The sequence below is a fragment of the Typopeltis vanoorti genome, chromosome 15, assembly GCF_054136105.1.
Source record: "Typopeltis vanoorti isolate ZY-2024b chromosome 15, IOZ_Tvanoo_1.0, whole genome shotgun sequence".
NCBI classification, from domain to species: domain Eukaryota; kingdom Metazoa; phylum Arthropoda; class Arachnida; order Uropygi; family Thelyphonidae; genus Typopeltis; species Typopeltis vanoorti.
The window spans coordinates 59,239,333-59,263,888 of NC_143563.1; the positions used below are offsets into that span (position 1 = coordinate 59,239,333).

Genomic DNA, 24,556 nt, shown 5'->3' on the forward strand with positions numbered 1-24,556 from the left:
GCTCTAGAGACAAATATGGAATTTTTGAAGCAACTTCAGACATCAATCCAGTAAGCATGATGATTTCACTCCAGGTGACGAAATTCATCTCTCAGCTGGAGACATTTACAAAATATGCTTGTCCTCTGCAGAATTCAAAACCCACAGCCTGTAGGTTGCGTACTCTAACTATTTGGCATTTGAAGAAAACACATTTCTCATTTTATAACTATGATTCCATGAATAATAATAATAAATAATAAATAAATTATATATATATATATATATATATATAATCAATGAGTAATTCATTTTGAATGTTTCTCAGTTTATTTACCTAAATATAAAGAGCTAAATAAGCTTCATTTCGGCGATATAAACATTATTTAAATTAAGAGGATATTAAACCCCACATTGTTTTAAAACTGAATAAGAAACTCAAAAATTGGAATCAGAGAGATTCATGCCGAATGTAGTAAATTATAAAGTATCGGCAACCACTAGCGTGAGCTAATGCAAGTGACCCTAGTACGTAGTACAATACAGGAGAACTTGCAGCAAAGTCGGTAAAGTTCTGATCGCTATTCCTAGGTATTTTCCATAATATAAAAACACATTTCCTAGGAAATGCATGCTGTTATTACATTATGGTGGGAGGTCACTACCCAGACCAGTTTCAGCCTTTTTTGAGGCTTCATCAGTGAGTAGCTAGACCAAATTAATACCAACGTGTATAGCGAAAAGAACTTATTGGGGTGGTGACCTCCCACCATAATGTAATAACAGCATACATTTCCTAGGAAATGTGTTTTTACATTATGGAAAATACCTAGGAATAGCGATCAGAACTTTACCGACTTTGCTGCGAGTTCTCCGGTATTGTACTACGTACTAGGGTCACTTGCATTAGCTCACGCTAGTGGTCACCGATACTTTATAGTTTACTATATTTGGCGTGAAATTCTCTGATTCCAATCTTTGAGTTTCTTATTCGGTTTTAAAACAATGTGGGATTTAATATCCCCTTAATTTAAATAATGTTTATATCGCCGAAATGAAGCTTATTTAGCTCTTTATATTTAAGTAACTTAATGGTTGCACCTGTTTGGAAACTCGTATAGCAGAGTATATAAGTTCTTTTCGCTATACACTTGGGTATTAATTTGGTCTAGCTACTCACTGATGAAGCCTCAAAAAAAAAAAAGGCTGAAACCGGTCTGGGTAGTGACCTCCCACCATAATGTAATAACAGCATACATTTCCTAGGAAATGTGCTTTTACATTATGGAAAATACCTAGGAATAGCAATCAGAACTTTACCGACTTTGCTGCGAGTTCTCCGCTTTGTACTACGTACTAGGGTCACATGCATTAGCTCACGCTAGTGGTCGCCGATACTTTATAGTTTACTATATTCGGCATGAAACTCTCTGATTCCAATCTTTGAGTTTCTTATTCGGTTTTAAAACAATGTGGGATTTAATATCCCCTTAATTTAAATAATGTTTCTCAGTTTAATTACTTATGAAAACTGTATAATTTTCTTTAATAATTTCAAGTCATATTTTCTCAGTTTCAGTTTAAGTATTCTCTTATTTACAGGAACATTTGCATTATGAAGTGATACAATCCCTAAATCCTGAGCTCAATAAAAGTATAGTAAGAATAAATATTTATCGCAGTCATCGCCAAACGATTCAGTATATTCTCCCTTCTGATTCACAGTATTTGGGACAAGCAGAGTTGTTAGTCATAGATGAAGCTGCTGCCATACCATTGCCATTAGTGAAAAATCTTCTTGGTCCATACCTAGTATTTATGGCATCTACTGTAAATGGGTAGGTTAATTCTATTTTGTTTAGAGCAGTATTTTTCAAACTGTGGTATGCGTACTCCCTGGGCATCGAAAGGTCTTTAGGGTGTGCAAGGCAATTTTTTATTAAAAAAAATTTTAATTACTTTTTTTGTAACTTTTATAATTTTGTCTGTGTGTTATTGCAGATGGATGCAAATCTTCAATAATTAATTTTTCAAGAACTAAAATATTAAAGGAAGTTTCAAACAAAATGTATCTCTTGGCATGTATCAACTGATCTCTGTTACAGCTGTTCCAATTGCGTGGTTCATACTGTTTGCATTAAATATTTAAATTCAAATAGTTTGAACCGTGTGGTCAGAACTCTGCACTAAATTTAGTTACATCATCATCATCATCATTAAATTCCTGCCATGTACCCTCAAGGGGTGTACAGGATATGATAGTACTACATGAAAAATTTACATCATTACTAACTTCCTATCTACAATTTTCCTCCAAATCAGTCTGTTACTTGTCAAGACCCCAACATTACCAGATCTTATATTTCTATCATCTAAGGCACTTTGTACGATATAAATCCACCTATATTTGGGCTTCCTTTGGGTCATTTTCCTGCCAACTAGGCAGAGAACACTTGTTTTGCTAATCTTTCCTCGCTCATTCTGTTTAAGTGACCATACCACCTGAGATTAGCTCTGCTAACGCATTCCTGGATGCTGACAATGTCAAGTTCTTTCCTAATATTCTCGTTTTTAATATGATATTGCCATTGATGCCATCTGTTCATGCCTCTAATCTTTCTCAGGACTCTCATATCTACGGTCTCTAGTCTTTGGTCAAGTGTTTTATTTCTGACCCAGCTCTCAGATCCATAAGTTAAAACTGGTTTGAACACTGTCTTGTATACAGCTAATTTAGTGTTCCAACTAATTTTTCTCTTATTCCATATGAATTTATTCAATTGACTTCCTACCATACCAGCTTTGTTGATTCTGTTGTCTATTTCCATATTTAATTTACCATCTTCACTAAAAATCGTGCCTAAGTTGAAATGTTTTACTTGTTCCACAGGTTCTCCATTCACAACACAGTTGACATTTTCAACTGTGTTGTGAATGGATTGATTCTGCCTATTTTCATTGTCTTTGTCTTTTTATTGCTGACCTTCATACCATATCTATTAAACAGTTATTCAATTTAGTCAGAGAATCTTGCAGATTTGTAGCGGATTTATTTACAAGTATAACATCGTCCGCATAAAGCAAAGAGCTGACATTAACATCTCCGATTTTGATATCCTGTTTAATACCAATTCATAATGTGATGCATATAGATAATGAATAAGAGAGAGGATAATGTACATCCTTGTCTCACACCAGATTTAACATTAAACCATCTTCCCGTACTTCCTTCAATTCTAACTGCTGACTTACAACTCAAATAAAGACTAAGTATTGCTTGATATAATGCCCCATTGACACCATATAACTGTAGAGTATTGAATAGCTTCTCTCTTGGCACCGTGTCATTTGCCTTTTCCAAATCGACAAAACTTAAATACAGATCTTTGTTATATTCCCATGATTTCTCCACTATTTGTCGTAAAGTGAAGACCTGATCCTGACACACTCTATTTGGCCTGAATCCAGCTTGTTCTTCACCAAGCTTTTCTTCCACAATTCTTCTCAACCGTTTCTCAAGTATAATTGCATATATCTTACCAGGAACACTCAATAGGGAGATACTTCTGTAATTCTCACATTCAGTTTTATTTCCCTTTTTATATATGGGTACTATGAGAGCTCTACTCCAATCATCTGGAATCTGTCCCTCTGTCCAGGCATTCTGAACTATGCAGTGCAGCCACTGTAAGACTTTAATACCACCATACTTCAGCATTTCTGGTCGAATATCGTCTACTCCTGCTGCCTTTCCACATTTCAAGCCTTTGATGGCTTTTTCTACTTCAAGTATGGATATGTATTCCTGCCTGTATGCCTGGTTAGTGTTTTTTACCACTGTGCCATCATCACTGCTTGTTTCATTTAGCAGTTTTTCAAAGTAATTACTCCATACTTCAAGGATATCTTTTTCTCCCGTTTTCATGTCACCTTTATCATCTCTAATTCCTTTTACAGCACTCTTTCCTCCATTCTTAAGCTTCTTCAACAACCCCCAGAATATTTTGCCACCTTCTCGATATTTATTTTCTATTTTCTTGCCAAAGTCCTCCCATGACTTTTGTTTAGCTAGTTTTACACAGTGTTTAGCTATCTTACATTTGTCTCTGTATTCTCTAAGAGCACAAGCTGACTTATTTGCCAGGAACTTTTGATATGCTTTCTTCTTTTCCTTCACTGCCTCTTTAACTTCCTGTGTCCACCATGGATTTCTAATTTTTCTATCCTTGCAGACAACTTCACCACATGCCTCTCTCGCTGAATCAATCAGGGTTTTCTTCAAGGCTTGCCACTGAATCTCCAAGGTTTGGTTCCTGTTCTCAAACTCTTTCATTTTTCCTTCAATAATTTTTATGTATTTTAGTCTACAGTTCACATCTGAGAGCTGCTCAACTTTTATTCGCTTTAAAACTTTTTTCATGTCATTCTTTTCAATATGAAATTCAATTTTATCCTGCTCAAAACTAAATAGTGATCACTTCCAATTTCATATCCTTTGTACACTCTGGTGTCCTGCACCAGGGAGAAAACATCACTATCAACAATAACATAGTCAATGAGACTTATCTTATTCCTTTCTTCTTCTCTCCATGTGAATTTGTGCACATTTTTATGTTGGAACATGGTGTTAGTAATAACTAGCCCATGTCCTGAGCAGAAATTCAACAGGTATTTGCCATTATTATTAGCTTTGCTCTTTTCTCCAAATTTTCCCAAAACATTTTTGTATGTCTGACAATCACTTCCTACTCTGCTATTTAGATCCCCAACAAGGACCAACTTTTCCTTTTTCATTGTGTCAGTAGCTTTCTCTAGAACCTCAAAAAAATTCCTCCACTTCTACCTTAGTAGAACCTTCTGTGGGACCATAGGCACAAATTAGTCTCATTGTCCAGTTCCCCATTCTCATATTTGCCCAAATCACTCTACTTGACACTGCCTGCCATTCAAGAAGATGAGCCTCGTATTTTGGTACTATGGCTACTCCTTCTTTTCCTTGATTGTCGTTGCCTGAATATAACATTTTTTTATTTATTGCTGAGAAAGATCTCACCAGTTTTTATCTTTTTTGTTTCAGTCACCCCTATTATGTCGATCTGGTACTTTTCTGATTCCTCATCTAGCTCCATTTCTTTGCCATTCAGGCTTCTTATGTTGATAGTACCGATCTTTAACTCTGGTGATGTTGAGTTGGGGTGTGTTTTCAGATTTGTTCCAGTAGCTGACTTGCCCTGGTTCCCTGGCGAAAACAACGCCGGCCTTTTTTAACCGGGCGACGCCCCAGCTGACATGAAATTTTGTCATGTTGTACCATCTTTTTGTATTTTGGTTTAACCAGTAGAAATACAATTTGGTCAGCTAAATCCTAAATTGCCAGCCCCTCCTCTTTCGTTCAGTATCCAGGTAGATACCCAACAGAGTGCACCACGAGAAGGTAAGGATTGGACATTATAAGGATTGGAGAACCGACCAATTGGACATTGGTCGGTTAATAGTATTATAAAAAAAAAAAAAAATTATACAAAATTGCTAGTCATTGTTGAACATGTTGATGTACTGTAGTGAAGAATCTTTTTGATCCATTTATGGCTTCTACTGTAAATGGATAGGTTAGTTCTTTATATTGTTTAGAATATTGGTTTAGAAAAAAAATGAATATGCAGAGCAGTTAGATAAAGATGCTGCTATACCATTGCCATTAGTGAAGAATCTTTATCCATCCTCGGTATTATTTTCTTTTCTGTGGTCAACAACAAGCCAGCACATAGTTTACCAGATGGATAGGATTTCAACTCTCCATCTAGTATGTATTGAATTCAAATCCCACTATGAGCATATGTGTGTGAATTTAGTTGGGGAAGAATTTTACCTGTGTGAGACCATCACCCTGCTTATTGAATGGTGCCCAGGTCTGTAGCTTTATTTTCAGTGAGATTTAGTACTGGTCTGTTTATGTGAATATCTAACAAAATATGGTTAGCCCATAAGAGAAAATGCTCACCTCAAAGCTTGCGAGACCAGACCACTTACATAACCACAGTTATTGGAATAGTATGCTTCTCTGCCACTTTGAACTTCTGTAGCATTCTTGTTTCAATTTCCTTTATAAAATTATTATTTTCTTTTCTGTGGTCAACAACAAGCCAGCACATAGTTTACCAGATGGATAGGGTTTCAACTCTCCATCCAGTATGTATTGAATTCAAATCCCACTATGAGCATGTGTGTGTGAATTTAGTTGGGGAAGAATTTTAGCTGGTGTGAGACCATCACCCTGCTTATTGAATGCCTGAAATGGCTTGAGAAAATTATATATATTTAGTTCAAGAGTGGAGTTTCAAGAGTATCTAACCCTTAGCTCACCTACTCTGCTACAATAGTTTGCATTCTTTTATGGTGGGATTCACATGGAAGTACCATAAAAGTAAAACATCAATTAATGAAAATGATTATCCAGTTACAACTGAAGATTCTCAGAGTAACTTGCCAGCCTGCTTGGCCAAGTGGTTAGTATATTTGCTTTCCAACCAACAGGCTATGGGTTCAAATCCTGCTGTGGGCATGGATGTATGTGAATGTCTTTATGATTAATTTCATAACATCATCCCTTACAAGACACTACCTTGCTAAATGGAGGCCTGAAGTGGCTTGAAAAAGATCTATGTTTGGTCTCTAGAGGAAAGTTTCAGGACCAGATAAAAAAAAATAAAAAATGCAAAGAAAAAAGTCCTTTGCCCATCCATGGTATTACTGTACTATAGCTTTACAACTTTTTGTAGTTGGGAATTGCATAAAAATTCATAAATGTTAGATCTGGCCTAATGACCTTATCTGCCTTCCTGTTGACATAGGATATAAAGGGATTTAGAGAAACAACTTATGGTTACTCTTGGAGTCCAAGCCCCCATCTTATGGTCTGTCACCTATCCTTGAGCTCCAGTTTCCTTTCTGATCATTCACTACATATCTTAACAGGTGATTTCCTCTATTTATATTCCTATATCAATGCTGGGGTGTCTCTAGTCTCTGCCTTCACCTACTCTTCCTTCTGTACATGAATGACTTTCTCTCAAATACTTAGTTTTGCTAGTGACAATATACTCCATTCCTAATCTTTATTCAACAAGGATTCTTCAGGATCTTTGTGGTGACCATTGTCTTGGGCACTGATATCCTTCAGTTGGATGAGGATGGTCAGGTGAGAGGTCACTCAGAAGGTAGTTCGTTATTTCTCACAAGAAAGGTCTCATGTCAATCACCTTTACTTTTAATAATATTCAGATCTTCAGTCAAGATCAGATCTCTCTTCTTGGGCTGACTTATACATGTCTTTTTTTTCTGGCACAGGCACTTCAATCCTGTCTTCATCATTCCCCTGAAAACTTGGTGTTCTCTTCTGAATGAGACACTACCTTTAACCTGTATAGCCACTAGCATTGGAATAGTGCCCTTGCATGTGGTCATGATGATGATGGTGCACTAAGAACTTTCTGAGAGTATTTAATGTCATTTAGCAAGGGAAATGTTCCACTTAATGATGATCTCCCTCACAAACTCCATATAGTAACTTTTTTTTTTTATAGACTATTTCTGCATATCTTTCTGTAGATTTTTAATGGTGCTTTTCCACCATTCCTTCATTATTGTTGTTGTCTGTGAACACCTGATCAGCATTCATTCAGCTTTCAGCTTATCAAAGAAACATCTCTTCTTCCTGTTTCAGTCCATCTAGCTCTGTTCTTTGCAATTGCTTTCCCTATATCATTTTTCCTGGGGGAAATCTTGCCCATAGATGCTGTTACATTTATAGGATTTACAACTTCTAGTGTGCTGGATTACTTTGTGTGTATGTGTGTGTGTGTGTATATATATGAGGGTGTGCTAATAAGTTGTTGTGATAATCACCATGAAGGAATTGAGGTAAAACCATGTAACTTACACATTGTTCTACATACATCCCATGAAGTGTTATACACTTGCTTCCATGCCCTACATCATTTCGAATCCTCTGAGAAAAGTATTTCCCTTGTTGCACAAACCAGTCATTTTTGTTCTAGGTGTTATCAGAACTTTTTAGCCCTCTTCCATACACACACACACGAGGGTGGTCTGAAACGTTCTCGGCCTCGACCATAGATGGCAACACTATCGGCAAGTGTTTTTTTTTTTTTTTTTCTAAGTTGGTACATCTGTCATAAGCATCCATGTAAAGTTACAAGTCATTCTATCAAGTAGTTTGTTTTATACATCTGTTTGAAGCAAAAGTGATGTCGATATCCCTTGAAATGGATAAAATTGAGTATTGTGCGGTTATAAAATTCTTTGTAAAAGAAGGTTTAACGCCAAAAGAAATTCATTCAAAGTTAATAAACGTTTACGGGCACTCTTCTCCTTTGTTTTCAACAATTAAGAAATGGGCTGCCGAGTTTCAACATCGCTGTACCAGTCTTGAAGATTATCCACGTGAAAGACATCGAAAAAGTGTAATAACACCAGAAATCATTGATCAAGTGCATGATATGGTATTAGATGACCGGCAAGTCAAAGTGCATGAAATTGCTAACACTCTAGGCATTTCAAAAGAACGTGTAGGATATATTTTGCATTAAGAATTACAAATGAAAAAGCTTTGCAAGATGGGTGCCCCGATTGCTCACAGCAGTTCAGAAACGCACTCGCATGAAAATCGCTGAACAGTGCTCGGAGCATTTTAACAAGAACAAAACTAATTTTGTGCATTGATTTATTACTATGGATGAGACTTGGATTCACCATTACACACCAGAATACGAACAGTGGGCAGAAGCCGGTTGTTCAGCACCAAAGAAGACAAAAGCTGGTTCCATCACCAGGAAAGGTCGTGGCATCGGTTTTGGGATGCTAAAGGCATTTTGTTTATTAATTATCTTGAAAAGGGTAAAACAATAACCAGGGAATATTATTCCGATCTTTTAAACAGGCTAGATGAAAAAATTAGAAAAGAGACCCGGTTTGAAGAAGAAAAAAATCATCTTTCATTAGGACAATGCACCTGCCCAAAGAGGCCTTTTGGCAATGGGAAAATTAAGGGATCTGCGCTATGAAGTGTTGGAACATCCACTCTAGTCTCCAGATTTGGCTCCCTCTGACTTCTGTCTCTTCCTAGAACTAAAACTCTTCCTCGCTGGTCAGCATTTTTCTTAGAATCAAGAGATGATTACAGCTGTAGAGAGGTATTTTGCAGATGTTACTGAGAACCACTATAGGGATAGGATGATGGTGCTGGAATAAATGTATTAGTCCTAAGGGATATTATGTTGAAAAATAAAAATAAATTTGAAATTTGTTTTTTTCATTGTTAGTCCAAGAACTTTTCAGACCACCCTCATGTGTGTGTGTGTGTGTGTGTATATATATATATATCCTCATTTTTTTGTCTTGTAAGTTGATCATAGTCATTTAATATTCATGTTTCTAGACCTTTGCCAGTTCATTAGTGTCTTAATTTTTGTTAATTATGATACCAAATTAAGCATTGTAAAACAATTAAAATACTCAGATTCATTTAACATTTACTAAACAGAGGTTTTGTGAAATTTACAGACTTGAAGAACTTTATTATTTATACGATCAGTACCTTTTTTGCAGAACTAGAAGTCATGTTAAAAAATTCCTGATTAAAACGTTTCAAAGTTTTGTAAATTAAAGGGCTAGAATTTGGCTTAGCTTATATTATTCAAAGTAATTTAGCTGAAAGATTACATTTCTGATGTGACAATTTTCTGTTCCATTCATGAAGTAAGCATTCAAGTGTTTTGATTTTGAATGTCTTTAACTTGGTTAATAGTAAACCAAACTTGACTCGTAAAAATCATATTTTTGTTAAATTTTGAATCAGCTGGCTGTTATTAGAATATATATCAGTGTTTAATATTTTTTTTATCAGAATATAGCACTTCTGTTCTATTGTATTGAATGAAACACATTGTAGTAAAGATTGCTATAACAAATTTTGTACGGTTAACTTTTACTGTGGTAGATACTTATAATGGTTTTCTTATATAGTGAAACCTAGGGGTGCTTAAGGGCCAAAGCTATATAACTAAGAGGAGACCACCACATAACCTTTAAAGGAATGCAGAGAACCTAACAGGGCTTCTTTGTGTTCTATTGTATTGAATGAAACACATTGTAGTAAAGATTGCTATAACAAATTTTCTACAGTTAACTTTTACTGTGGTAGATATTTATAATAGTTTTTCTTATATAGTGCCTAGGGGTGCTTAAGGGCCAAAGCTGTATAACTTAGAGGAGACCTCCACATAGCCTTTAAAGGAATGCGGAGAACCGACCAGGGCTTCTGACCTAATGTCCAATCCTCACCTTCTCGTGGTGCACCCTGTTGGGTATCTACTTGGATACCGAACGAACGAGGATGGGCTGGCAATTTGGGATTTAGCCGACCAAATTGTATTTCTACTGGTTAAACCAAAATACAAAAAGATGGTACAACATGACAAAATTTCATGTCAGCTGGGGCGTCGCCCGGTTAAAAAAGGCCGGCGTTATTTTCGCCAGGGAACCAGGGCGAACAGGGAAAAGTCAGCTACTGGAACAAATCTGAAAACAAACCCCAACTCAACATCACCAGAGTTAAAGATCGGTACTATCAATGTAAGAAGCCTGAATGGAAGAAATGGAGCTAGCTGAGGAATTAGATAAGTACCAGATCGACATAATAGGGGTGACTGAAACAAAAAAGACCAAAACTAGTGAGATCTTTCTGAGCAATAAATACAAAATGTTATATTCAGGCAATGACAATCAAGGAAAAGGAGTAGCCATAGTATTCAACACAAAATATGAGGCTAATCTTCTTGAATGGCAGGCAGTCTCAAGTAGAGTAATGTGGGCAAATATGAGAATGGGGAACTGGACAATGAGACTAATTTCTGCCTATGGTCCCACAGAAGGTTCTACTAAGATAGAAGTGGAGGAATTTTTTGAGGCTTTAGAAAAAGCAACTGACACAATGAAAAAGGAAAAGTTGGTCCTTGTTGGATCTAAATAGCAGAGTAGGAAGTGATTGTGAGACATACAAAAAATATTTTGGGAAAATTTGGAGAAAAGAGCAAAGCTAATAATAATGGCAAATATCTGTTGGATTTCTGCTCAGGACATGGACTGGTTATTACTAACTCCATGTTCCAACATAAAAATGTACACAAATTCACATGGAGAGAAGAGGCAAGGAATAAGAAAAGTCTCATTGACTATGTTATTGTTGATAGTGATGTTTTCTCCCTGATGCAGGACACCAGAGTGTACAGAGGATTTGAAATTGGAAGTGATCACTATTTAGTCTTGACCAGGATAAAATTGAATTTCATATTGAAAAGAATAACATGTAAGAAAGTTTTAAAGCGAATAAAAGTTGAGCAGCTCGCAGATGTGAACTGTAGACTAAAATACACAAAGATTATTGAAAAAAAAATGAAAGAGTTTGAGAACAGGAATCAAACCTTGGAGATTCAGTGGCAAACTCTGAAGAAAACATTGATTGATTGATTCTGCTAGAGAAGCATGTGGTGAGGTTGTGTGCAAGGATAAAAAAATCAGAACTCCCTGGTGGACACAGGAAGTTAAAGAGGCAGTGAAGGAAAAGAAGAAAGCATATCAAAAGTTCCTGTCAAATAAGTCAGCTTGTGCTCTTAGAGAATATAGAGACAAATGCAAGAATGCTAAACACTGTGTAAAACTAGCTAAACAAAAGTTATGGCAGGACTTTGGCAAGAATATAGAAAATAAATATCAAGAAGGTGGCAAAATATTCTGGAGGTTGTTGAAGAAGCTTAGGAATGGAGGAAAGAGTGCTGTAAAAGGAGTTAGAGATGATAAAGGTGACATGAAAACAGGAGAAAAAGGTATCCTTGAAGTATGGAGTAATTACTTTGAAAAACTGCTAAATGAAACAAGCAGTGATGAAGGCACAGTGGTAAAAAACACTGACCAGGCATGCAGTCAGGAATACATATCCATACTTGAAGTAGAAAAAGCCATCAAAGGCTTGAAATGTGGAAATGCAGCAGGAGTAGATGATATTCGACCAGAAATGCTGAAGTATGGTGGTATAAAAGTCTTACAGTGGCTGCACTGCATAGTTCAGAAAGCCTGGATAGAGGGACGAATTCCTGATGATTGGAGTAGAACTCTCATAGTACCCATGTATAAAAAAGGAAATAAAACTGAATGTGAGAATTACAGAGGTATTTCCCTACTGAGTGTTCCTGGCAAGATCTATGCAAGTATACTTGAGAAACGGTTGAGAAGAATTGTGGAAGAAAAGCTGGGTGAAGAACAAGCTGGATTCAAGCCAAATAGAGGCTGTCAGGATCAGATCTTCACTTTACGACAAATAATGGAGAAAGCATGGAAATATAACAAAGATCTGTATTTAATTATTAGATATATGAAGAGCCAAAGGCTTCAATTTGGCGACATATGACTTGTTTAAGTTAAGGGATATTACATCCCATATCGTTTCTTAGCCGAATAAGAAACTCAAAGAGTTTCATGCCGAATATAGTAGAAACTATATAAAGTTCGGCGATTCCAAGCGTAAGCAAATACCTGGATACTGCAGCAACTGACCCTTAAGGTAGTGCAAGCCGAGGCAACTCATGTCAAAGGTGGAGTAAGCTCCGATCACTATTCTTGATATTTACCCATAATGTGAACTTATCTCCTAGGAGGTAAGTTCACATTATGGGTAAATATCAAGAATAGTGATTGGAGTGTTACTGTTCTACATTATGAGAGAAGGTCACTACCCTGACCAGTTTCAACCTTTATTGAGGTCTCATCAGTGAGTAGGTAGACCTAGTTAATATCAAGTTTGTAGCGAACGGAACTTACAACCCTTCTATGAGTATTGCCAAGAGGTCTCCTAATAAATTATTAGATATATGAAGAGCCAAAGGCTTCAATTCAGCGACATATGACTTGTTTAAGTTAAGGGATATTACATTTGGCTCTTCATATATCTAATAATTTATTAGGACACCTCCCGGCAATACTCATAGAAGGGTTGTAAGTTCTGTTTGCTACAAACTTGATATTAACTAGGTCTCCCTACTCACTGATGAGACCTCAATAAAGGTTGAAACCGGTATGGGTAGTGATCTTCTCTCATAATGTAGAACAGTAACACAGCTCCTAGGAGCTAAGTTCACATTATGGGTAAATATCAAGAATAGTGATCGGAGCTTGCTCCACCTTTGACATGAGTTGCCTCAGCTTGCACTACCTTAAGGGTCAGTTGCTGCGGTATCCAGGTATTTGCTTACGCTTGGAATCGCCGAACTTTATATAGTTTCTACTATATTCGGCATGAAACTCTTTGAGTTTCTTATTCGGCTAAGAAACGATATGGGATGTAATATCCCTTAACTTAAACAAATCTGTATTTAAGTTTTGTTGATTTGGAAAATGCATATGACAAGGTGCCAAGAGAGAAGCTATTCAATACACTGCAGTTATATGGTGTCAATGGGGCATTATATCAAGCAATACTTAGTCTTTATTTGAGTTGTAAGTCAGCAGTTAGAATTGAAGGGAGTACAGGAAGATGGTTTAATGTTAAATCTGGTGTGAGACAAGGATGTACATTATCCCCTCTGTTATTCATTATCTATATGGATCACATTATGAAGGAAAGTGGTATTAAACATCATATCAAAATAGGAGATGTTAATGTCAGCTCTTTGCTTTATGCGGATGATGTTATACTTCTAAATAAATCCGCTACAAATCTGCAAGATTCTCTGACTAAATTGAATAGCTGTTGTAATGGATATGGTATGAAGGTCAGCAATAAAAAGACAAAGACAATGAAATAGGCAGAATCATTGAAAATGTCAACTGCATTGTGAAGGGAGAACCTGTGGAACAAGTAAAACATTTCACCTACTTAGGCATGATTTTTACTGAAGATGGTAAATTAAATATAGAAATAGACAACAGAATCAGCAAAGCAGGTATGGTAGGAAGTGAATTGAATAAATTCATATGGAATAAGACAGAAATTAGTCGGAACACTAAATTAGCTGTATACAAGACAGTGTTCAAACCAGTTTTAACTTATGGATCTGAGAGCTGGGTCAGAAGTAAAACACTTTACCAAAGACTAGAGACCGCAGATATGAGAGTCCTGAGAAAGATTTTAGGCGTGAACAGATGGCATCAATGGCAATATCATATTAAAAACGAGGCTATTAGGAAAGAACTTGACATTGTCAGCATCCAGGAATGCGTTAGCAGAGCTAATCTCAGGTGGTATGGTCACTTGAACAGAATGGGCGAGGAAAGATTAGCAAAACAAGTGTTCTCTGCCAGGTTGGCAGCAAAAGGACTCAGAGGAAGACCAAGATATAGGTGGATTGGTACGGTACAAAGTGCCTTAGACGATAGAAATATAAGATCTGATAATGTTGGAGTCTTGACAAGTAACAGACTGATTTGGAGGAAAATTGTAGATAGGAAGTTAGTAATGATGTCATTTTTTTCATGTAGTACTATCATATCCTGTACACCCCTTGAGGGTACATGGCAGGATGATGATGATGATATAGTGAAACCTATGGAATATTCATAACTAAAAAATCACATGTATGCTGCAATAATTAACTTTTTAATATGTAAATATTTTGCCTTAAGTATTACGTCATAAGACATCATCAATACAGTTATTAAACAACAATAGGAATTACATTAAAAAAAAAAATTAGTACACGTGCTTACATTGGAATCCCTCTATGTATATAGTAGTGTGTTTAATTTGAAATATTTAGCATCCAGAGCACACAAGTTTTGTTCCTTGGAAGAATTTTTAAAACAAGAATTGGAAATTATTAAAGATACAGCCTCACTAAATGGATGTAATTATTAGCCACTCAGCCCAGATAAGAAGAACCCCATAGGACTTCTATACGATATATCAAAGACATCTCTGAATGTTTGTCAAAAATTATGAAGAAATACAAACTCGCTGCTACCTATCAACCAAATTCACAATTTGTTACCTTCTCCAATAGACAAACACTCACCAATGATGTTATCTGGCACATACTAAGTGCTGTGTTCTTGTAACTTGTCTTTTGGACAAACAGGAAGATCTATGAATAAATGAACATGGTTAATAAAAAAAAGTTAGCATTTTCAACATGGAGTTGAAAATGTTAACCACAGCATCCAATGACATAACACTATATTACTATATAGATCCATATATAAACATGAGCATTTATATAAAGAAAGTGCTGAAGCCTTACGTCATAGACCCAGTCTTAACCGGAACGACTGTCTCACTATTCCAAAAGTCCAAAAGGGAAATTGTTATCCTCAATTGTGTAAAATAAATTTGTCAGTTATATTTTAATTTAATTACAGCTCAATAGTTTTTAATCACTACTGTGTACATAGAGGTATTCCAATGTAAGCATGCTCACAAATTTTTTTTTTTTTTTTTTGAACGGAACTCCTATTATTGTTTAATAACTGTACTGATGATGTCTTATGATGCTTAAGACAAAATATTTGCATATTAAAAAGTTAATTACTGTGGCATACAGGTGGTTTTTTATATGACAAAGTTGCTCACTCAAAGTATCAAAAAGTCACAACCAAAGTGCCACAAACAGTGTATTCCTTTCATCTGCTATGTTGAGAGTCAATTTTATCTAGAATAGTATCATCATCATCAAATTCCTACCATGTACCCTCAAGGGGTTTACAGGATATGACAGTACTACATGAAAAAAATTACATCATTGCTAACTTCCTGTCTACAATTTTCCTCCAAATCAGTCTGTTACTTGTCAATACTCCAACATTATCAGATCATTCTTTTCAATATGAAATTCAATTTTATCCTGCTCAAGACTAAATAGTGATCACTTCCAATTTCAAATCCTCTATACACTCTGGTGTCCTGCACCAGGGAGAAAACATCACTAACAATAACATAGTCAATGAGACTTTTCTTATTCCTTGCCTCTTCTCTCCATGTGAATTTGTGCACATTTTTATGTTGGAACATGGAGTTAGTAATAACCAGTCCATGTCCTGAGCAGAAATCCAACAGATATTTGCCATTATTATTAGCTTTGCTCTTTTCTCCAAATTTTCCCAAAATATTTTTGTATGTCTCACAATCACTTCCTACTCTGGTATTTAGATCCAACAAGGACCAACTTTTCCTTTTTCATTGTGTCAGTTGCTTTTTCTAAAGCCTCAAAAAATTCCTCCACTTCTACCTTCTGTGGGACCATAGGCACAAATAAGTCTCATTGTCCAGTTCCCATTTCTCATATTTGCCCACATTACTCTACTTGAGACCGGCTGCCATTCAAGAAGATTAGCCTCGTATTTTGTGTTGAATACTATGGCTACTCCTTCTTTTCCTTGATTGTCATTGCCTGAATATAACATTTTGTATTTATTGCTCAGAAAGATCTCACCAGTTTTTGTCTTTTTTTGTTTCAGTCACCCCTATTATGTCGATCTGGTACTTATCTAATTCCTCAACTAGCTCCATTTCTTTGCCATTCAGGCTTCTTATGTTGATAGTACCAATCTTTAACTCTGGTAATGTTGAGTTGGGGGTTTGTTTTCAGATTTGTTTCAGTAGCTGACTTTTCGCTGTTTGCCCTGGTTCCCTGGCGAAAACAGCAGGGGCCTTGTTTAACCAGGCGACGCCCCAGCCGGCATGAAATTTTGTCATGTTGTACCATCATTTTTTATTTTGGTTTAACCAATAAGAATACGATTTGGTCGGCTAAATCGTAAATTGCAGCCCATCCTCGTTCGTTCAGTATCCAAATAGATACCCAACAGGGTGCACCACGAGAAGGTAAGGATTGGACATTAGGTCAGAAGCCCTGGTCGGTTCTCTGCATTCCTTTGAAGGCTATGTGGAGGTCTCCTCTCGGTTATACTCTCCTCTCCTATCTAGAATAACAGTTATTTTTAATTCTTGGCTAATACAGGTTGATATCCGGAAAGCAAAGCCAAGAAGCTTTTAGATTCTTGTCATATTTACTGTAGATTAATATTTACCACTGTTACTACCTCATTCACATAAAAAAATCATATTCACAATGCCAGTAGTACTTGCTGTTAAGGAATTGGTATGGAGCATTAGCTAAAAATTATGGGGGGGGGGACACACTCATCTGTAGACAGTGGTCCATCCTGAGATAGAGTATTGTCTGCTTATTTTTACAAGTTAGGATAATTTCTGCATAACAATTTAAATATTTTATGTTGCTGTATTTCCTTGTTAATAATTTTATTGTCTGATAAAAGAATGAACATTGTGTTTTTAGTTATGAAGGTACTGGACGTTCATTGTCTCTTAAGCTGATTCAACAACTTCGACAACAAGCATGTGCTCCAAGTAATGCCACAGACACCATTTCCAAAACAACATCTTTGACTACAGGTAAGCTGCTAGAATTCTGCACAGTGCAGTGAGTATCATCATGCTTTTTTTTTATTTGTTAATATTATACCTCCAAGAGATGATAATTCATCTCTGTTTTCCTAGAAATTCTGTTTTGTGCTGTATATGTTCAAGTGGGATGGATGATTCTATCATACATCTTGTTTTTTATATGTCTGTATTTTTTGATTTATCATAGTTTTATTCACCAGAATAATAAGCAATTCTCACTGTGCTCCAATCATTGTCATTGATCTCTTTTTTCCTAACCAGTAGTCCTTCCAAATGTACTGTAGATATCAGCCTGTTCTGAATAACTCATTTCATAATTTAGTGCAAGTTTCTTCTCCCTGTGAATGCCCTTCCTGTTATTGTTCTCAGCCTCTTGTCCGTTTGTACTATAATGATGTCAAGGGAGATAATTCTGCCTACAGAAAGTCAGCCTTTCTGCAAGCAGACTGCTGTATCTTTTATTAAGAGATAACTGTGCATTATTCATTCTGTATAATGAATAAATATGTAGACACAGGCGAAAATATTTAATTAAGATGGATTATTACAGATATTTCGATTCACGTATCATGGATCATCATCAGTGTAAAACAGTTAGAAATAAAAAAATTAAACACCAATGAAGGTATATGGAGAATATAATCTCTCCTTATGTAGTCACAAGGCAACCAGTTAAAAAAAATGATATTATTAGGATCAGTTGAAGCGTGTGTGTGTATGAGAGAGATTATTTATATATATAAAAATTGAAGCATATGTGTTACATGTAATAAAAACTTATATAATTAACTGTGTAGTTTTTAGATCAGCTGTTTGTCCAAAGTAGAATAACTTGCAGTTGCATGAGACTGAATAAACTCCGTGTTACAGTAGGAATGGAATTTTATCTTTTAGAGATGGTATCAATGAGCTAATTAAATTTAATGGCTTGAAAGTTGTGGAAATAGTCTTTCTAAACACCAGTCCTACATTTCTGCCATGAAATGGAACAATTTGGGTCTAGCAGAACATTTCATTAAAGAAAGTTCTCTAGTACTTCGGCATTCAAATCTGAACTTTAACAATGGGCTCTGCTCTCTATGCCAAAAATCTAGGATATTATTATTAAGAATTATACTGTTTGATTATATATATTTTTATTGCATGTAGCACATATTCTTCATTTTTTTTTCTTATATTGCATGCACACTTCGATTGATCCTAATAGTATCGTTTTTTACTTGGCTGTCTTGCGACCACATATAAGGAGAAATTCCATTCTCCATATACTTTCATTATTGTTTAATTTTAAAAAAAAAAATTTTTAATTTTATTTAGGACTGTTTTACATTGATGTTGATGATCCATGATAGATGAATCAAAATATCTGAAATTAATCTTAATTAAATATTTTGACTGCTGTTTCCTTCTTTGAAGCTTCAAAAAATAATTAGCTGGATAATAGTTAAATTATATTCCATAACTTTACAGCTGTTGCAAAAGCATATCTTCACTAAGCAAATTACAATACAGATTTCCTTTAGAAATTGAAGAGGATACCAGAAATTTCAAAAGTTTGATTTGTAATATTTGAAAAATTAATACTGAATGATGAAAAGCTTGAAAAAATATTTAAATATATGATTGAAATATTCTTTGCCATATACATTCAATATATATATATATATGGCAATATATATATATTTAAAAACATACAATGTCCATTATCTTATTAAATAACTGCATCGAGTAGATGTTTACAACATGATACCTACAGTGAGAGAGTGAGGACATTTACATAAATGGATAATTGTATAACACCAGATAGCTATGCACAAATAGGATACTACTTACATATGGGGGCTGTCTTGCATAATACAATTATTCTTTTGTAAATGTCCTCTCCTACTTTGTTCCTCATTTGGAATGTGTGTATTTTACCATTTCTATGATTTTATTCTTTTGTAGAAAACATTGTTGGTTTAAATACTTATTTCACACTACTTTCATTGTATATTGAATAAAGTTATATTAAATTTTAAATTTTGGAATTTCTATGAGTGACTCAATAGTGTTACATTGAATAATATAACTCAGTGTGCTCAAAGATACAATAGGGCACTGATGGTAACTTACATTGGGTTTGAATCCCATATAGGACATGAGGAAATTTCTTAAGGATGTTTCAACTGAAGGAAAGTGTTAGCAACATCTGGAAGGAACTTGCATGACCACATAGCATGTCCTTTCTACATTGGATGGACTTTCTACACACTCATCAATGTATGTAATGACATGCCAGTTTCAGGTGCTTTTTTAGTAGAATTTTCATTTAAAACTAATATTAATGAACTGCCTTCATGGTGCAGAAAATATCTCAAAACTAATGTTTTCTTATTTTTCATGTATGAAGTTATAAATATATATATATATATATATATATACATACACATACACACACAGACACAAAACATTTCCTGTTTGAAAATATATATATTACATAAATGGATTAGTTTCTGCACCAGGTGAAGTGTATATAAAAAAAAGTATGTAAGAAAATTTTACAAATAAGTAAAGTTGAGATGCTTTTACAAGTAAACTGTGCAAGCATTATTAAAGAAAAAATGAAACAGTTTGAAAACAAGATCCGAACTTTGGAGTTCTCTGTTGTAAAATCTTAAAAAAAAAATTGGTTGATTCAGGTATGGCAGCATGTGATGAAGTTGCCTGCAAGGATAGAAAAATCAGAACAACATAGTGGACAAGAATTTAAAGAATTAGTCCTGGAAAAGAAGAAAGCATACCAAAAGTTCCTAGCAAATAAGTTAGAGATACCCTAAAAGAATACAGAGAAAAAACAAAGTCATGGGAAAATCTTGGTAAGAATAATAAAGATAAATATCATGATGGTAGCAAAATGTATTATGAGGCTATTGAGAAAACTTAGAAATGGAGGAAAGCATGCTATAAAAGAAATCAAAGATAATAAAGGTGACAAAGAAAACTAAAGATAAGGATATCATAGATGTCTGGTGTAATTACTTTGAAAGATTGTTAAATGAAACAAGAAGTAATGAAGCAGTAGTAGAAAATTTTCAAGAGAAATGCAAGCAGGAGTATACATATCACTTCAGGTAGAAATTTTCATCAAAAACTTAAAATTTGGAAAAGTAATTGGAGTAGATGTTATTCATTCCAAAAATGAATAAAACTTTTATTTCTTAAATATTGAGGTATAAAATTTGATCCTTTAACAATACTTGTGACATAATGATTAGAAATATGTACATGTTTATACAAGAATATTGTTTAATTTGCCAAATATTTCGGTCTGAATATTACAGACCATCTTCAGTGGCTACATAAGAATAGTTTTAAAAAAACAAGGTGGAATACGAACAATTGATCATTCACACATAGAACGAGCCGCATGATGTCATATCGCTAAGTATTAGAAGAATAAACATTTTTAAAGTCATAATTAAAAGATATTAATTCAGAAATTCATATAATAATCTTAAATAACATTAGACTAATATAGGAAATTTACATTAAAAAAATTATTTAAAAATAAAAATAAAAAATTAATGTGTTATCCTGATTAAACTTTCCCAAATTTTTGATATAGATATACAGTCATTACGATTCAAGTTAGGACATTGAAGTAAGGCCTCCACACTTTCTTTAAATAAACGTTCAAATTTGTAGCGACATCTGTGTAGGAGGAGAGTCTTGGACCAAAGGATGTTGTGGCTTGTTTCTAATCCATGCTGAGCTAATTCAGATTTCTCGGGTTTATTGTGTTGAATTGATGATTGATGCTCTTGAATTTTTTTTTCTATAGAACATCCAGTTTGTCCAAAGTAGGAAAGATTACAGTTAAAAGGAACTTGATACACACCAGGTAGAGACAAGTTGAGCGTTTATCTTTAGATGAAGGGAAATGGGTGGATAATTTGTTAATAGGTATATAAGTGGCTGTTAAATCATATTTCTTCAGAATTCTTGAAATTGGTTCTGAAATCCCGGAAATGTAAGGAATTGGAACTCGATGTATTGAATCTTTGCTGTTCTGTGTTGGATTGCAAGAATCGAAAATATGTTGTGTACTCTTTTCGGAAACGCCATTTAGTTTCATGTGATGTTTGATAGTCGAAAGTTCTTTCTGTAATAAATGAGAAGTTGAACAGTTAGTTTTGGCTCTTTGGATTAAACATTTTATGATTCCTGTTTTTTGACAAGGATGATGAGCAGATTTATAGAATATAACGACCTATGAAAGTTGGGTATCTGTAAACTGTTATTGTAAGAATACCTGAAGGTGAACGGATGAGAAGGACATCTGAAAATGATTACTTGTCTTTTTTCAATCTCCATGGTAAACTTTGTACGAGAATGTAAGGAATTGATACTGCTTAAAAAGGAAGGTAAAGAGTCTGTTGTGAGGCCATACAGCAAAGACGTCATCTATATATCTAACCCAAAAGGATGGTTGAGGGAATATAGATGAGAACAGGACTTCTTCTAGATGCTCTAAATAAAAGTTGGCAAGAGCAGGAGAGAGAGTGGACTTCCCATGACTGTTCCTTCCACTTGGTTGTAAAATTTGTTTTGACGTAAGAAATATCCAGAGTACATTACGAAATCAAATAACTTTATAATATCTTGTGGGAAGATGTCAGCAAGTAATCCTAAAGTCTCTTTGAGAGGTACATTCGTTCGTATATAAAGATTATATATCAAAGATAACCATAAGATCTGTAGGTTGTAAAGTGATGTTTTTCAATTTATTTAAGAAATCAGAAGAGTTTTTCAAAGGAGATATGTTCGAAGGAGGAAGCTTGGCTTTAAGTAGCGAAGAAGCAACTTCTAGACGGAGAGCATTAGCTTTTTCACTTGATCAGATGAATGAGGTTCCGTTCGATATTAACTAGAAAATCTAGATATGGAATCTTTTTAGGGACTATAGAGAAATCATGTCCTTTTGTTTGGATGAGTGTTTCACTATTAGTTAAAGGCCAACCGGGTACTTTGACGATCCAGTTATCTGGAACTTAGAACGGCTTGATTTGTTTAGAAACAAGAACATCATATTTGTGGTTTAGATATTGGTTCTGTTTTTTATACGAATGTTGTAAAGAGCGTTTAGCTACATTCAGAACTATGTTTGAAAGATGTGGTTCTACGTTTGTGGAGATATAGGTACGGAGATCAGAAACTTGATGAATGTTAATAGCCAGATCATGTTTAGCTGCTCTGAGTTGATCACGGATTAAAGATAAACTGGTGTTCCTGTAAATATTATGCGCTCCAGGAGATTTAATGGTTTCTTTAATCTTAGCAAAATTAGGAATTATCTTGTTGCATGATCCTCGCAACTTGCCTTGAGTTACTGATAGTTTACCTAATTTACCGTTTTTTTTGGTGACGTTTTCCCTGTTGAAGGAATAAAATTTGATTCTTTAACGATACTTGTGACATAATGATTAGAAATATATACACGTTTACACAAGAATAATGTTTAATTTGCCAAATATTTCGGTCTGAATATTACAGACCATCTTCAGTGCCTACACAGGAATAGTTTTAAAAAAAACGAGGTGGAATACAAACAATTGATCATTTACACATAGAACGAGCCGCGTGATGTCATATCGCTAAGTATTAGAAGAGTAAACATTTTTAGCGATATGACATCACATGGCTCGTTCTATGTGTGAATGATCAATTCTTCATATTCCACCTTGTTTTTTTTTAAACTATTCCTATGTAGCCACTGAAGATGATCTGTAATATTCAGACTGAAATATTTGGCAAATTAACCAACTTTTATTTAGAACATACCAGTTCTTTTACTGCTGCACCTGAGATACTGATTGGTCTATAATTTGCTACTGCAGTCTTAGAACCTCCCTTATGCATGGGAATTATTTTGCCCTCTTTCCACTCCCTTGGAACTCTACCAGAGCTGAGACTTAAATTAAAGAGCCTAGTCAGAGGCATTGCCAGATTCCTTGCTCATTCCCTCAAAACCTGAGCATATCCCACTTAATTCCACATCTGCATATAGATTGAGATTCTGCAATATCCTAAGAACCTTCAATTCATCCACGTTTGTTCTCACATTAGGATCTGTCTCATATGTTAAAGCAGTAACCTCTCTAGGATGATATACTGTTGAAAAGTGGTCACTCAGTAACTGGGCTATTTTATCTGCTTCTGTCATCTTGTGATCATCGTCATTAAGGTTAATCTTCCATATTCATTCTTCCTCTTACTTGCCACATAATAAAAGAACTCTATGGGATTTCCTTTAGCCTGTTTGGCTAGATTCTTCTCATAATATGATTTTGCCTTCCTTGCCATGCACCTTCCTCTTTAAATACACTTCAAGCATTTTCTTCTTCTGCGGCTCGTAATTAATGATATTACTCATCCATTTAACCCCAACCTGATTAACCCTTCTTAACCCGTTTACAATGTAATGTTGCTTTATCTAGATCATAGGTTCACAAACTTTTTCAGGCCACTGCCCACTTTGCCAGATATAAATTTTGTAACAGTTTTCCGTGTTTTGTCCGAATAATTATAAATAATAATTAATAAATAAAATAATTACACAAGATATTAACAACAAACCTACAAAACATAACCACAGAAAACATTATAATATATAAAAGTGGTTTTATATATTTTATATATATTTTGAAATGAAATATAACGAATATATTTGCTACTGTAAACATAACCTATTATACACACACACACACACATATATATATACATGCTCTATTTTCTCATTGACATAGAAAATTGACATCTATTTCTATCTGACATGGTAAATTTTCAAATGATTAAATAATTGAAATAGAAAATTGATAAAAAAATTGATCGTGTAAGACGAGCATAAGATGAATTAAAATGCAATATTTAAATTTTAAATGATTATCTAATTGCAAAATCACGAAAATAATTAATTTTCAAATAAATATTATTACTTTCTTCTATAAAGAGCCACCGACCCCTAGACCGCCTGAATGCCCCCAAATGCTTCTGATCCCCCCCCAGAAGGCTTCAGCGCCCACTTTGGGAACCTATAATCTGGAT

The 24,556-nt window shown here is 34.8% G+C and overlaps 1 protein-coding gene across 1 annotated transcript in view; it reads left to right on the plus strand.

Moving 5' to 3' along the window:
- l(1)G0020 (RNA cytidine acetyltransferase l(1)G0020) overlaps positions 1-24,556 on the plus strand; it is a 200,151-nt gene that overhangs the window by 60,453 nt on the left and 115,142 nt on the right. Inside the window, exons 7-8 of the mRNA XM_090404566.1 lie at positions 1,582-1,817; positions 17,343-17,458. Coding sequence (XP_090260692.1) covers positions 1,582-1,817; positions 17,343-17,458 — 352 coding nt within the window. The remainder of the gene's footprint in view (positions 1-1,581; positions 1,818-17,342; positions 17,459-24,556) is intronic.